Source organism: Theropithecus gelada, chromosome 1 (genome assembly GCF_003255815.1).
Source record: "Theropithecus gelada isolate Dixy chromosome 1, Tgel_1.0, whole genome shotgun sequence".
NCBI classification, from domain to species: Eukaryota; Metazoa; Chordata; class Mammalia; order Primates; family Cercopithecidae; genus Theropithecus; species Theropithecus gelada.
This window is the reverse complement of record NC_037668.1, coordinates 17,526,777-17,542,239: the sequence shown is the minus strand read 5'-3', so window position 1 is coordinate 17,542,239 and position 15,463 is coordinate 17,526,777. Positions and strand designations below refer to the sequence as shown.

At 40.8% G+C, this 15,463-nt stretch overlaps 1 protein-coding gene across 1 annotated transcript; it reads left to right on the top strand.

The window, feature by feature from the left end:
• Positions 1-8,425: 8,425 nt before the first annotated feature.
• On the top strand, positions 8,426-8,986 carry LOC112612050 (pseudouridine-5'-phosphatase-like). Its single transcript, XM_025366095.1, has 2 exons — positions 8,426-8,534; positions 8,664-8,986. The coding sequence occupies exons 1-2, from the start codon at positions 8,426-8,428 to the stop codon at positions 8,984-8,986; spliced, it is 432 nt and encodes a 143-aa protein (XP_025221880.1).
• The last annotated feature ends 6,477 nt before the right edge of the window (positions 8,987-15,463 follow it).

Sequence of the window (15,463 nt, the reverse complement as noted above, 5' to 3'; positions counted from 1 at the left end):
CAACTTGAAGAACTCCCTTAAGCTTTTTTGTAAAGGAAGTCTAGTGGTAATAAAGTTCCTCAACTTTTGTTTGTCTGAGAAAGTATTTTTTGCTTCTTCCTTTCTGAAAGACAGCTTTTTTGGGCATAATATTCTTGGTTGGTAATTTTTTTCTCTCATGGTCAATAAGATTTCTGCTGAGAAATGTACTGACAGTCTTAAGGAAGTTCCTTTGTAAGTTGCTTCCTCTTGATGCTTTCAAAAATCTGTTTGCCTAACTTTTTGAGGATTTTATTATAATGTGTTTTAGTGAAGATCTGTTTATGTTTAATCTATTTGGAGTTGTTTGGGCTTCATATATGTGAATAGTCATTCACCTACCCAGACATGGGAAGTTTTCTGTTGTTCTTTTTTTTTTTCTTTTTTTGAGATGACATTTCACTCTGTCACCCAGGTTGGAGTACAGTGCTGTGATCTTGGCTCACTGCAACCTCCACCTCCCAGGCTGAAGTGATCTTCCCACCTCAGCCTCCCAAGGAGCTAGGACTACAGGTCTATGCCACCATGCCCAGCTAATTTTTTGTGTGTTTGGTAGAGACTGGGTTTCACCATGTTTCCCAGGCTGGTCTCAAACTCCTGAGCTCAGGCAATCCCCCCACCTTGGCCTCCCAAAATGGTGGGATTACAGGCATGAGCCACTGTGCCTGGCCTGTTGTTATTTCTTTAAATAGGCTTTCTTCTCCCATTCTTTTTATTTACTCTTTCTGGGAATTCTATGATGCATAAATTGTCTCACTTGTTAGTGTCCTATAAGTTGCACAGGATTTCTTCACCGTTTTTTATTAATTTTTCTTTTTTTCCTCTGATTATGTAATTTCAAATAACTTGTCTTCAGACTTGCTAATTCTTCCGCTTGATTGAGTCTACTGTTGAAATTTTCTATTGAATTTTCTAGTTCAATCATTGTGTTCCTTAGCTCCAGAATTTATGTTTGGTTCTTATATATGGTTTCTATCTCTTTGCTAAAATTCTCACTTTGTTAATGTGTTACTTTACTAATTTCATTTAGTTGTCTATCTGTATTCTTTTGTAGCTCACTGAGCTTCTTTAATATGATCATTTTTTAATTCTTATGGTTATTTTTAAGTCTATGAACTGTCTGGCAGTTCATAGATTTCCATTTCTTTGGGTTTATTTGTTGGTGCCTTATTTTGTTCCTGTGGTTGTGTCATGTTTCCCCAATTATTCATGATCTCTGTGGCTTTTGTGTCAATGTCCACACATTTGAAGAATTAGGCACATTTTTCAGTCTTTGCAGACTGGCTTTTGCAGAGAAAGCCCTTCATCAGTCAGCCCATCTAGAAATTTTGGGTGACCCAACTGGCAGGGTCCTTGGGTAGGCTTAATGCTGGAGTCTTCCGGTGGGCTACGCTGGTGTGTGGGTCAGTGGGCATGTGGGGCCTGGTGCCTGGGTCCACTAGGGCATGACTAGAGTTTGGATACACATGGGCAAGCCTGGCACCTATGTCTGCAGAGGTCAGCCTGGAGCTGGATCCTCTGGGTCTGACTTGGTGCTGGCATAAGTCTTCAGCCTGAGTCCACAGGGATGGGACTGAAGCCTGGGTCCCTGTGGACCAGCCTGGAACCTGTGTCTGTAAGTGCTAGCTTAGAGTCTGGGACCATGAGGGCTGGCCTGGCACTGGGGTGCATCTGGTGCCTGGGTATAAAGGAGCAGGTCTGCAGCCTGGTTCCATAGGCAGTGACCTGGCACTGGGCAGGCGTGGAGCTTGGGTTTGCAAGAGCCAGCCTTGAGTTTATGTCTGCAGGGGTCAAACTTCACTTTGGGCCCATGGAGGTTGCCCTGGTACTGAGGTCCATGAAAAAGTCAATTCCTCCTTTCATTCTCCTTCCCTCATCTGAGGGTATCTCTCCATACAGTGCTGTACAGGCTTGGGTAAGGGGTGACATGATTAATGTGAAACTGTCCTTTCTACCCTCTCCAATGTGTCTTTTCTTAATTCTGCACTGCACCCAAGTGCTATAATCTCTAATTTGGATTCCTTAGCTTTTAAGAAGTTATCTTCATGTGTGGATGATTGTTCAATGGATGTCTGTGAGAAGATGAGTGCTGGAAACTCCTATTCTTCCATCTTGCTGATGTCATTCTCCCACATATGTAGCTTTTTACATTCTCAAAACTCATATCAATCCTTAAAAGTTGTTATTGCTATGAACATCTTACAGATACAGAAACTAATGCACTTTAGTGACTTCCTCAAGATGTTCCAGCTTATTAACATGTAGCAAAACCAGGACTTGAACTCAAATCTTCAGAGTCTAAGTCCAGGACTCTCGGCACTGTCTCATAGCTGGGCCATTTTTTACATAGAACTAAATGCATAAGGGAGTATCTAAAGGAGAGTAATTAGAATTGGGTAAAATTGATCAGATATTTATTAGAGGAGGAGCTTTTGAGCCAAACTTTAAGTATGGGCTGAATGTGAATTGACATCCTCAAGAAGAGGAGGAATCCTAAGCATCAGGAGTAGCTTGAGCAGAGACACAGATGAGCATCTACCAAGTTAAATGCATGAAAAAGAAAACAGATTAGGTGGCTATAGGTAAGAGTCATGCTAAGGAGTAACTGAAGATTGATTAGAAGAGCACTGCTCATTGCTTTCTTCTTGACTTCTCACACCCTTAGTGTCCATAATGCTCCCTTCTCTCTAGGCTCTCCTATTCCTCTGGAAATGTCTTAGGCTTCTCCCTTATTTAGTCACCTTTAATGAGGCATTTCCTGCTCCTCTCAATCAAGTGCTTCTCAACTCTTGCTGCCACTTTATCATCTGGAGAGTTCTGAAACACTGGTACTTGGATTCTACTCCTAGAAATTCTAATTTTATAGGTCCGTGGTGTGACCTTGGAAATCTGGATTTTTAAAAGTTCCCCAGTGATTCTAACACACAGCTAAAGGTGAGAACCACTGACCTACACACTTCCTCTGGTCAGTCTCATCTTCTCATCACATTCCTCCTAATGGCTTCCAAATGTATGTCTCCAGCCCAGATTTCTCTCCTTAGTTTCAGATCTAGATATCCTACTACCTCCTGGATGCCTTTACCTAAGTGTCTCACAAGCATCTTAAACTCAATATGCTCAAAACTGAACACCTCCTTCTATATCCTTCTACCTGTATACAATCCTACTGTCTTCCCAGCTGCTCAAGCCAAAACCCCAGACCTCCCCAATTATTTCCTCTTCCTTACCTTCTACATCCAGTATGTCAGCAACCCCTATGGGTTTCTATTTCTTAAAGTTTTCCAATTCAAATGATTTGTTTCTCAGCCCAACTGCAACTATCTTCGTTCAACCCTCCATTTCTCACCTATTTTACTACATGGATTCCTAAGTGACTTCACTGTACCCTACCTAGCCCTCCATCAACCCATTCTCAATGCTACTGCTACAAAGACCTTTCTAAAATGTAAATCTGATTATGTCATCATCTCCTGCCTAATACCCTATAATTGTTCTCCATAGCCTGTGGGATAAAATCTACCTTCTTTACCTTTGCTCACAAAGTCCTTCATGATCTCCCCTCCTTAGTTCTCCCAACTTCAGCTCTCATCCCATTCTACCTCACACCCTATACCCAACTCGTCCAACAAGATTTGTCACAAGCAGCACCTTCTCTAAGCTACCTTCATTAAGCCCACTGTATGGGTGAGGTGTCCCTTCAGTGAGCTCCCATAATACCCTCTATCATAGCCTTTATTATCCTGGGTTAAAATGATGGGTTGACCTGGATGACTCCCTGACCACACTGTAATCTCCTCAAAGGTTAGGATCACATATTATTCCTCTTTATATATCTGATTCTTTGCATATCACAAGTGCTTAATTAAGGCTGTTGAACAATGAGTGAATGAATAATGGCTGAGGAAGGCCAGCTGTTAAGGAAAGTTTACAACTGACTGATAATTGTACATTTAGCAATAGAAGGTCACTGTAAGCTTTTTTATCAGAAGAATGACATACATGAAAATACTAATTAAGGAAGAATGATTTGATAATAGAGAATATGGTACAGATTTATCACCACATGAGAGACATCATATAAATCACTAAACTTCATGAGCGTCAGTAGAACAGAGGGCTCATTTAAAAGAGCTGAAATATCATCATCTGTGGTGCCTACTTCATATAGTGTTGGAAGTATAAAATAAAATAAAATTTTTGAAAATGTTCTGAATCCATAAATCACTATACAAGTGTAAGAAATTATAATTATGCAAATAAGAGGTGTAGCCACCAAAGAGTTTTTAGTAAAACCCAAAACAGCAGGGCTGAGTGATACTGAAAAAGAACATGAGTCAAATGACAGCTCCACCCCTTCACTATCATGTAACTTTCAGTAGATCATCTGGCCTTTCTATGCCTCAGTGTCTTCATCTACAAAGTATGAATACTACACTCATAGGTTTATTATGTTATTTTTGTATCTTGTATATAGCATGACAAATGGAAGGCATTCAATAAATTATACTTTTCCTTCCATCTTAAGCAACCACTCTACACTTGTTCTTATGAGATATTATCCCAAGCCTCTGACACAGGGACCAGAGCCCAGAGAAATTGGCATAAGTAAAAGAGCTGCACCTACTGAAACTCGTATTAGTACTTAAGTAGGAAGAGAAGTGGGAAACTCTTGGCAACTAAATGAGAACCACAAGGAGATAATGGGGTAAATGGTGCTTTAGATAAATGAATTACATCAAAGATTAACAATGGTTGGGAGCGCGTAACAAAACAACTTTGGAACCTGATTTCCGAGCAGGTAGGTCCATGGGAAGGAATGGACTAAAGGGCGTAGGATCTGGGAGTGAGGTCAGGAGGGAAGAATCTCTCACTCACATCCCTCTTTCTCTCTTCTGCTTTTGAGTCATCATGTGGCCTCAGGCAAGTCCTTCCAACCTCTGCCTCCATCTTATGCTCTGAAAATGGGCATTGTGATAGCACAAGCACAGTAGAAAACTGAATGGCTTGTCTTCCGACAGCACAAAGCTGCTGAGATGTCAGATCCTGATGGTCTGAGATAAAGAATATCCTAATATGCCAGTCCTGGAGTTCCTGGGCACATGGTAAGAAAAGACCAATGGAAGAACAAATCTCCAGCTACATTTTTGAATTTCAGCAAGTGGGTATTTACTAATGTATAATGAAGAGACATTGTTCCGAATCATAACACATAGTAGGAAAAAGATTTAATGCAAAAATGTAAAGTAATCAGACTGAATACCCCAGAGTCACAGAAGCTGAATATCAAATGACAGATAATGGAAAGAAAACACAAAACTCACAGCATTCACAGTGGTTTCAAGGAAGGCAATGTTCCGCATGAAGATTTGTGAAAGCAAAAAGGCCCTACCAATTACACACATAGGAGTCTCTTCCTGACCTCACCTCTCTGTTCATGGATCTGTTCCCAGAATTCTGCGTTTAGAGACTAAAGAAAGAAAAAGAACATGCAGAAACTTAATATTTCTCCTTTTGCTTTTTTCCTACAAATTCAAAATACCTTAGTTCAGCCCTCTATCAGTTTATGATCTCATTCCTTCTAGCACACCCCACTCTCCACCTCAGAGAGGAAGCCGGAGTCATTGTTGTAATTTTATAGACAGACACCTGGGGCCCAAAGAGTTTAAGTGACTCATGTAAGGTCACAGAGAATAGCAATTTCTCAGCTGGACCCATATCTGAGACCACTGGGCTCTCAATTTACCACATGGCCAGCTAGAATATATTTTAAAATTAACAATTGCTGAAAAAGACTAAGTTTTACATCCTGATGCCATCTTGTACAAAAAAAAAATACACAAAGACCATTCTTATTATTTTGAATTATTGATAAAAATTATTTCAAGACATTGTCCATAATATGGTACAATATATATCACTTGATATATGCTCCTAAGATCTTCATAGTAACACATGTCCTAACACATACCCTATAGTCAAAACTCACTTATTACATCACAGTTGGTGTAATGGGACAGGGCCAAAAAGAAAAGTTCAGTTCAGAAGACATCTAGTTTATTTTCTGGGTTTGTGTACAAATTCATATCTAAATAGTTTATGCAGTAAGGAAGATATTTCGCCTGTGCTTCCCATGAGAATTTTGGAGACAGCATTTTCTCCTGTTCTATGACTCCAAGGAACAGAATGAAGCACAGGAAGGAGCCACAGAAACAAGGAAGTGGACTGCATGCTGCCTGTCTGACGGGGGCATGCTCAGTTGCATTTTCTCAGGGCTGTTCTACAGAATGTCACTATCAGAAGATAGGTCGGGGATGGGGAGGGGAGAAACAGTCAGTTGTCCACGAGTTTCAGAAATGCTTTATCTATAGCCCCCCTTTGGAAACTCACCATATACACCCTATACATGCATAATAAACAAATAAATAAATAACTTGTTTCAATTTGCTTAATCCCGAGTTCCCAAATTTAGTTAAAACTAAAGCCTGAAGTACCTGAATACCTAGGAAGATCCCACGAAATTAGTGTCTTAACTAGAAACCTATGAAGTATAAGATGTTATCATGATACCACCTCCAAGCAAAAGAGAGTTACTTTGAGCTCCTCCAATGACCTCTAATGAGTACTATCAGAACCACCCACCACCTGTGCCCTTCTCTAAATGCCTGGAACTTGGAATCATTTGTTCAGGACCAATTCCTTCTTTTGGAGAGTAGAGGAAAAGAGGGTATATTAAAAAGGGAGAACCAAGAAGAGAGAGAGGAATGACAGAACTCTTCTATTTTTGATTCATCAAATTCTTAACAGCAAAATCAAAATCACATTGGAAGACAAAACACAAATTTCAAACCACAAAATCCACTACCTTCCAGATCTATAAGGCACCATTTCATTAGCTCTAAATCTCCATGGCTCCTGTATCAACTAATTGATTGACCAAAGGAGCAGACCTCATCTGTCCAATCCAGCAAGTTAGAACCAAAGCTCAGCCACTGGGTGACCTCTGACAGGCAACTTAACCTCAGAGTGGCCCCATTTCCACACCTGAAAGCAGAGGAAGTAGCCCTTCTGTCAGGCTGGGCTGGATAGGGAACAACTAATAAAAAGAGGATCGTAAAACCCTTTGAAATACAATCAGTGTCTTGTAAAAACTTAATAATTATAATTAAGCTGTAGCTAGAAGTCTGCGAGGTCCACACATGACAGTCAGCAGTCATTATGCTGGTATCTGATAAGAAGACACCCTCTGCTCCACTGCCATCAGCTGCACAAACTAGTCTTGGCTGTGTCTGATTTCTTCACACAAAGTTGTCAGAGTAAAAATATTGCTGCAGTCAAGTTGTCTTGATCTAATCATCATCATGTTTCATTAGAGATAAAATCCTGCCAGCCTCCTACATATCATGAACCTCTGTTCCCTGTGACTGGGGCAATCTCCTTCATGAAACTAGCACCTGCTGCAGAGGCCACCCCACTGTAGAGCACGGGTTTGTTCTAACCACATCAGAAGGGGCAAAAGCACTCACCAAACTACAGTGGGGGTGGTAAAGACAACACCTTCTAACTGGTACTTTCCATAGCAAATTATTATTATCTCCACGCAGGTAATAAGGAATTAAAATAGTAGTATTGAATAATGGTAGAGTGTGGGTTTTAGAGGCTGACAGATCTGGATTCGAATTCCAGCTCTGCCACTTGCCAACTTAATTGACCTTAGGTAAGTTACTTAGCATTACAAAGACTCAGTTTCTCCATCTACAAAATGAGACTATTCATGCTTACTACACAGGATTGGTGTAAGAATTAAAAAACAGAGACAATAGTTACTTTTGTTTCTGGCTTATAGTGATTGATGATGATAATTATGATCACAACAAAAGATAGAGTCCCCATCACCACATCTCATAGGCCAAAACCTCCCTCACTAAACTGGAGATGCAGGGCAGAGGTATATTTGGCCATATTTGAGTTCTCAGAACCTGAACCAATGTCCATTAAATTTGATTAGACTGAATTGATCATATAATGCTCAGTGCAGAAGATTAGGATGAAATATGTCAGATGCTTGGATTAGAAAGGTGAGGTCTCCATCCCAGCTAACACAGTGAAACCCCATCTCTACTAAAAATACAAAAAGCGAGACTGGCGTGGTGGCACACACCTGTAGTCCTAGCTACTCCGGAGGCTGAGGCAGGAGAATCGCTTGAACCTGGGAGGTGGAGGTTGCAGAGAGCTGAGATCGTGCCACGGCACTACAGCCTGGGTGACAGAGTGAGACTCTGTCTCAAAAAAAAAAAAAGAAAGATGAGGTCTCTTTGCTCCTCACTCCTACCCAGACTGAGAAGGCAGCACCATGGGAGCACTCTTGCCCACACCCTCACCACAGCCCATCACCCACCTCATCTTTGACATGGATGGCCTTCTTCTGGATACTGAATGGCTATATTCAGTGGCGTTTCAAGAAATACGCGATTGCTATGAAAAGAAATACAGCTGGGATGTAAAGTCCCTGGTAATGGGTAAGTAGGCATTAGAGGCAGCACAGATTATAATAGACATCTTGCAGCTCCTGATGTCCAAGGAGGAGCTGGTGGAAGAAAGCCAAACAAAGTTAAAGGAAGTGTTCCCTATAGCTGTGCTCATGTCAGGGGCAGAGAAATTCATCATCCACCTGCAGAAACACAGCATCCCATTTGCCATGGCCACCAGCTCAGGGTCTGCCTCATTGGAGATGAAGGCAAGCCAACACAAGGAGTTCTTCAGCTTGTTTTCTCACATCATGCTTGGAGATGACCCCAAAGTCCAGCACAGCAAACCAGACCCCAACATCCTCCTAGCTTATGCCAAGAGGTTCTCTCCCTGTCCTCCTATGGAGAAGTGCCTTGTCTTTGAAGATGCTCTCAATGAGGTGGAGGTTACCCTGGCAACAGGGATGCAGGTGGTCATGGTTCCAGACAGAAACTTGAGCTGAGACGTGAAGAGAAAGGCCACCCTGGTGCTGAATTCCCTGAAGGACTTCCAGCCTGAGCTGTTTGGTTTGCTCCACCCCCCAGCCCACTCTCATGGTCCACACTGCTGGGGGAAAGGGAAAGAAATCAGCAACCCCCAAATCCCAGACTGCACAGTGATTTTAGCCTCCTAAGATTTGCCTTTCCATCCTGCGTTGGCTTGCCCCACTCTAAAATGTTGATGAAATGTAGCTTGACAGCTGAAAGAAACTTAGTAGAGACAAAAACGAAGCCCAGAACAAAGATTGAACTTGAATTACCATCTCAAAAACCAAGCTGATGGAGTATGTGATAAAGTGAATATACATGCATATATATATGTATCAGTATGTTCATATGCATATAGGCATTACATGTATATGTATGTAGATATATGCATGTCTGTATATGTAAGATGTATACTTTTCCAAGACAAAATGGAACATGATTTCTCTTTTGTTCTAGTTTTTCTGAAACCCTGGCTGGAAAAATGTGAACTATGTATGCATGTAAGTATATGCTTCATGTGTACATATGTATGTATTATACGTATATTTATATCGATTATCCACATCACTCTCCTCAGTGTTCATGTCAACATGCAACGGCAACTGGCAAAGTGAGATGATAGTTCTGGCTGGTTTGCGATCTGAGTGGGAAAGTCATGTTTTTGGTGAGCACTAAGAAATATTTCTCCTTATTAGCTAACATTAAAATTCTTTCTGTGACCTCAGAATCTCTCTGGATTTTCACTTTATCGACTGACTCCGAGCCACATCATCTATAATTTGTTGTTAGTGTGAACACAACTGTAGCATTTATCTGGTATCTACATCTTCATCCACATTGGAGAATGTTTTCTACCTCACAATAACCATTTGCCTCATTTAAGAACACTGATGGCCTACACTTTTTGTATAGAAATAGAATTTGATTTCAGAATGTATACTTAGTGAGACTGAGTGCCCAGGAACAATTTTGGAATCATTGATGAGACATTGCACTTCTGTGATTATTCACTTTTATAGATTTACTAAGTCTTTAGAATTTGTCTATGATTTGTCAGAGAAAAATGGTGATAGCCTTGGAAATGGGGAGTGAAGAAGTGCTGCTCAATTGTGGCTCAGCCATTCCCCGTGGCCTCTACCCTTTGACATCCTTGAGCTACTCTTCAACTCTGGAAGTTGTGGACAAACCATAGGAATGCATGTGTGTGTCTCGTGGAGTAACTGTGGATGACAGGCCCTGGCTATTGATTGATTGTGCATCTCTTTAGTAAATTCATTTTCTCATTCCTTTTTTTTTTTTTTTTTTTTCTGAGATGGAGTCTCACTCTGTCACCATGCTGGAGTGCAGTGGCATGATCTCGGCTCACTGCAACCTCCATCTCCCAAGTTCAAGCAATTCTCCTGCCTCAGCCTCCCAAGTAACTGGGACTACAGGCATGCACTACCACACCTGGCTGATTTTTGTATTTTTAGTAGAGACGGGGTTTCACCATTTTGGCCAGGCTAATCTCCAACTCATGACCTCAAGTGATCCACCCGCCTGGGTCTCCCAAAGTGTTGAGATTACAGGCATGAGCAACTGCACCCAGCCCATTTCCTCATTCCCGATGGCCTGTATACATTTCTGCACTTTGAATTCTCCTTCAAACCAGTTGTAATGTCTTACAGTTTCCCTCACAAATTGAATTAGTTTAATAAAATTTTGTAACATATGTTAAGAAGAAGAAGAAGAAGAAAAGATGAGGTCTCTTTCGTAAGCCATCGAATATATGTGGGCAAAACCAGTTCACTTACCCTCTCCTAGGCTGATACCCCAGGCAGTTTCCTCACTGAGGCAAATTCTGCTTATTCAAATCTTTATTTGAATAATAATAGCAGAGGAAGTTCAGGTTGACTCAGATGATACTCTTGGAATTGCTTTTAAGATACAGATATGAAACCAGTCCCATGGCAAAAATCATTTCTCCAACCTCTATTTTTAATCTCTAAAATACTGCACTGATCAGGCCAGTGTAGGAAGAAGTAGGATAATTTTAATATTAACATCCTACCAAATATTAATAGACTGCTCTTGCCTTCCCCATCCTCAGTCCAACCTGTTTTGTCCTGACAATCTAGCCAATCATTCAGTGCTTTCAGAAAGATTTTTAAAAATAAAATTGTACTCACTCTCCATCTTATGGTTTATTGCTACTTCTCTCAAGTGTTCCTTTTCTACTCCATCTCTTCTTCCCAATCCCGCTATCAAAAAGTGACTTCTTCTGAATTCTTACAGGGCTACTCTCTAGTCATGGCATTTGCATATAGTCTTGTATATGAAAAATACATGCAATTCATTCGTTCTTTCAATTAAAAAATATTTCCTGAGGGCCTGCTCTCTGCCACTGAGAACACAACAGCAAACAAAACATAAGTGGAACTGCTTTCATGGAACCTGCATCTTACTGTATTCAATTCCTTTCTTCCTGAACGGATGGAGGGTTGAAATCAATTTTTTCTTCTGCAAGGTCAACCCTTGAAAGGATCAAGGCAACATGGCCTTTTGCCAAAGAGTGATAAAGTCTCCACTATAGTCTGACTGTTCAACTCTCTTTTTCTCAAAATATGCTTCGCCCATTCCTACTCCCCATCTTTCCTCACACTGCCTGGAATGTCTCTGTTTCACTTGGCCTGCCTGAAATCCACTCACCCTATCCAGAACAACTCCCATCTCCTCCCTGAAGCCTTCCTACACCACTTCACCCAGCAGTAGTCCCTTTTTCCTTGTAGAGCACTTGTGGATTATAACCTAATGTCACAACTATATCATATCTTCTGAATGCCTTGAATGGGTCTTTTCCAATGCTCTATACTCTTTCACCTTCCATTTATCAGGTTCTTAATGAAAGTTTTTGATGAGCTAAGTAGCAAGGCAGTGTGAAGATTCATGGAACAGATGAGGATAAATTATCTAGAATGATGAAATCAGTATCTAGGGCTTGTATTCAGAGACTTTCAAAGAGTTTTGCACCTTGAAAAACACAACAAAAGAGACTTTAAAGACTAATTTTGAAATGTTGGCCCTGAAAGTATGGATTACATTTATATTAGAATAACTGAATTTTGATCTTATGAGAAGTTGTAATTATTCCCCACTTGTCATATCTATAGGATGTGGTTCACTTCAAAGATCAAATTTGTGCTGCCAAAAGCATTTGTTTTTTATAATTTAGGAAATACTCTCAAAGATCTGGTTGTAGATGAGCTATTAGTGGTTCACCCTCTGCCCAGAGCTAACAGTGAGCCCACTGAGAGCCCAGAGCCAGACTGGGCTTGGTCAGATACCCAGAGAAGCAGCACCGACAGCACTCTTCATCTGCAGATCAGGAAGAGCCTCAGAAAAAAATCTGTAAAGTTCTAACCATACATCTGACAAAATAGCCAAAAGACTAGCACTTATTGTACAACCACTTTAGTGACTGTTAAGATTTTTTAAGGGCCATTTAACTTTATTACACTTACAAAAATTTTATTTAAAATATATTAAGCACCGAGTGTCCTGCCAGGTACAATATAAACTGAGTAAATAAAGTACATTCTTGTCTTCTCTTTATTTCATCTCCTTTCTCTTGGAATCAAACTTTTATTTTAAATGATTCTATGTATTTAATTTGTAATAGGTAACATATTCACATGGCTTAAATATTAAAAAGTAGAAGAAAGTGTGCAGTAAAAAGGCACTTACCCACCCCTCTCCCTATAGGTAACCACTGTTGTTGGGTTTGTTTGTTTTTCTAATTATTACAAAAAATTATAGCATGTACAAGAAAATACCAATATCAGTCTTATTTTTGGAATTGAACCTTTCTTACCATAATATATCCCACTTCAAATCATCGGGAGGTAGGGTGGAGTGCCTCTTGCTACCATGAACAATGCCTACATTAGAACAGAGGGCTCAATAAATGCTTATGGACCAAGAGAGACTCACTGAGAGAAGAACCAGGAAGGACACAGTCAATTTTCTGTTTCTTTACCAATACTACTATGAACTCAATCAGATCCTCACTTGAGGGAAAGGGACACAGACCTTGACTGGTTCTCCTTGAGGTCTCCTCATCCCTCTCCTATTTCCCTATCTGAGATTAAATGGTTTTGAGAGTGGGATGGGAAAAGAGAAATTTAAAAAGAGAAGAGAAGAGGAAATAAGGAAAGGAAAGAAACTGAAAGAAAGATGCTGAGGCAGACAGGGAAGGCAGAGCTCCAGAGAAGCATGCACTGCTCTGAGAGGAAGGATCAGAAGGAAGGCCATCAAAACACTCAACACTGCCATCCACCCTACTGCCTTGTTCCACTGCCATCCTTACTTCAGGGACAGAGTAGGATTCATGGTGCTGAAACATCCAAGATTAGGACTGAATAATTACATCATGACATGAAGCAGTTATGGGATGTCTGGACCTGAAGAAAACATTTCAAGCTAGACTGACACATGCCTGCCTATGCTCTTTTCCACATTTGGGAGGCCATGGCCTTAATTCCCACACCCAAAGTATGTATTATGTGTGAAGCCTCAGTTCCAGCCTTTTTACGGTATGCCTTTTGTCAGAAGCAAAATCTCTCTCAAAAACATTTTTTTCAGTTCTTCACATACAAATCCTCTTATCCCAAAGAGTAACTTACAATTCTATTAGAACCACATCTAAGTCCAAGAAAAATCTGGAATGTCACACAGCACCTCTACCCTTGAGGAGCTATGACCCTTCTTTCATACTGCAGTTGAAAACCTCTTTATAACAGACACCATAAAGCCTCTATGGCCCAGTGAAAGATACCTGCTTCCTTAATTCACAATATTGCTCAAATGATAAAAATTCATTTGTACCATTTAGTGTGTCTCCGTGAAACTGAGGAACTGCTGGTTAGGATAAAGATACTGTTATAGAACAAAGAATACAAATCACTTGAAATCTATAACCAGTTTAACAACAAAGACAGCCAGAAGCCCTCTGCTACTCCGGGTGAGAGCAGGAGCAGGCAGATGGTAGAAATGCCCTCCCTGGCACCCGTGCCCAGTCACCCTGCAAAGCATGACGTAAGATGAAAGCATCTGCTGACTCTCAGAGGTATAATTACAACCAGGGTGGGGGTATAATTAAAGTAAGGGTAATTTACCTTAAAGAAGATAAAAATTAAGGATTATTAATGATCATAATAATTAGCTCTTTTATATCTAAGAATCACAAAATGCTTTACAAGCTGCAATTATCACAGCTCCCCTCTGAGGAAGGGATTCATATCTTACAGTTCCTCATTTAACAGTGGGAGGAAGCAATGGGCATCAGGGAAGGCAGAGGGAGGTGGACTACTGTCTCCTCTGTCATCTGTCCTATAAGTGGTGAAACTAGAAAGAGGCCCCAGAAGGGCTGACTCTTATTAAGGTGAGTACCCTCATCCCCAAGTCATCACGCAAACAGATGGTCCATCCCAGAACAAGTGATTCATCTCATTCTGGCCTGTTGGTCATTTAAACTGCCACAATGCAATAAAATTATATCATATCAGCAAGCATTTTTTAAAACATCTAGTAGAAATAAAAGATATAGCACTACCTTCAAGCAACTTAAAACCTAATGGAGAACACAAAACAAGCACCCATTAAACTAGAGAAGAATATGAAAATTACACATTAACTAGTACTAGATTGTAAAATGCTGACTATGTATGCTGTGGGGGGAAATTTTTAATAGAAAGATCATTGCGTGTAAAGGTCAAAGAAGGTTTTGGAGAGGAGATGGAACTTCTCTGGGGCCTAAAAGAAATTACATTAGGTTTTAGACTGACAGAGGTGAGGTCTAGGAGGTGGGTCAATGAATAAAAAGAAATGATCAGAAAACTTGAAAGATTTAACACATAATTTTTTTAAGAAGTCTTTGATGGAGAAGTGTTTGAAGTACTTTACATTTTTTCAAAGCCATGTAGAATCACCCTACTTTGAACACTTTCCCAGAGTGTCAACATCATAGTTTATGCTGGGTTCTGGAGAAGTACATTAGGCTAAAGATGACAATAGAACCTTCTCTGTTTTATCTAAATTTTCACTCTGGAAGTTATCCAGTTGAGCTAAGTCAGGGCCTGGGCCAGGTAAATGCCACAGGATGTCAAAAAGTGACAAGGCCTGGCCGGGCGCGGTGGCTCAAGCCTGTAATCCCAGCACTTTGGGAGGCCGAGACGGGCGGATCACGAGGTCAGGAGATCGAGACTATCCTGGCTAACACAGTGAAACCCCGTCTCTACTAAAAAATACAAAAAAAAACTTAGCCGGGCGAGGTGGCAGGCGCCTGTAGTCCCAGCTACTCGGGAGGCTGAGGCAGGAGAATGGCGTGAACCCGGGAGGCGGAGCTTGCAGTGAGCTGAGATCCGGCCACTGCACTCCAGCCTGGGTGACAGAGCGAGACTCCGTCTCAAAAAAAA

Bases quoted from the DNA above. Each gene is read 5' to 3' on its own strand.
- LOC112612050 (XM_025366095.1), top strand. From the start codon at position 8,426: ATGGATGGCCTTCTTCTGGATACTGAATGGCTATATTCAGTGGCGTTT. The intron at 8,535-8,663 runs GTAAGTAGGCAT...TGCTCATGTCAG, and splicing joins TGTAAAGTCCCTGGTAATGG to GGGCAGAGAAATTCATCATC.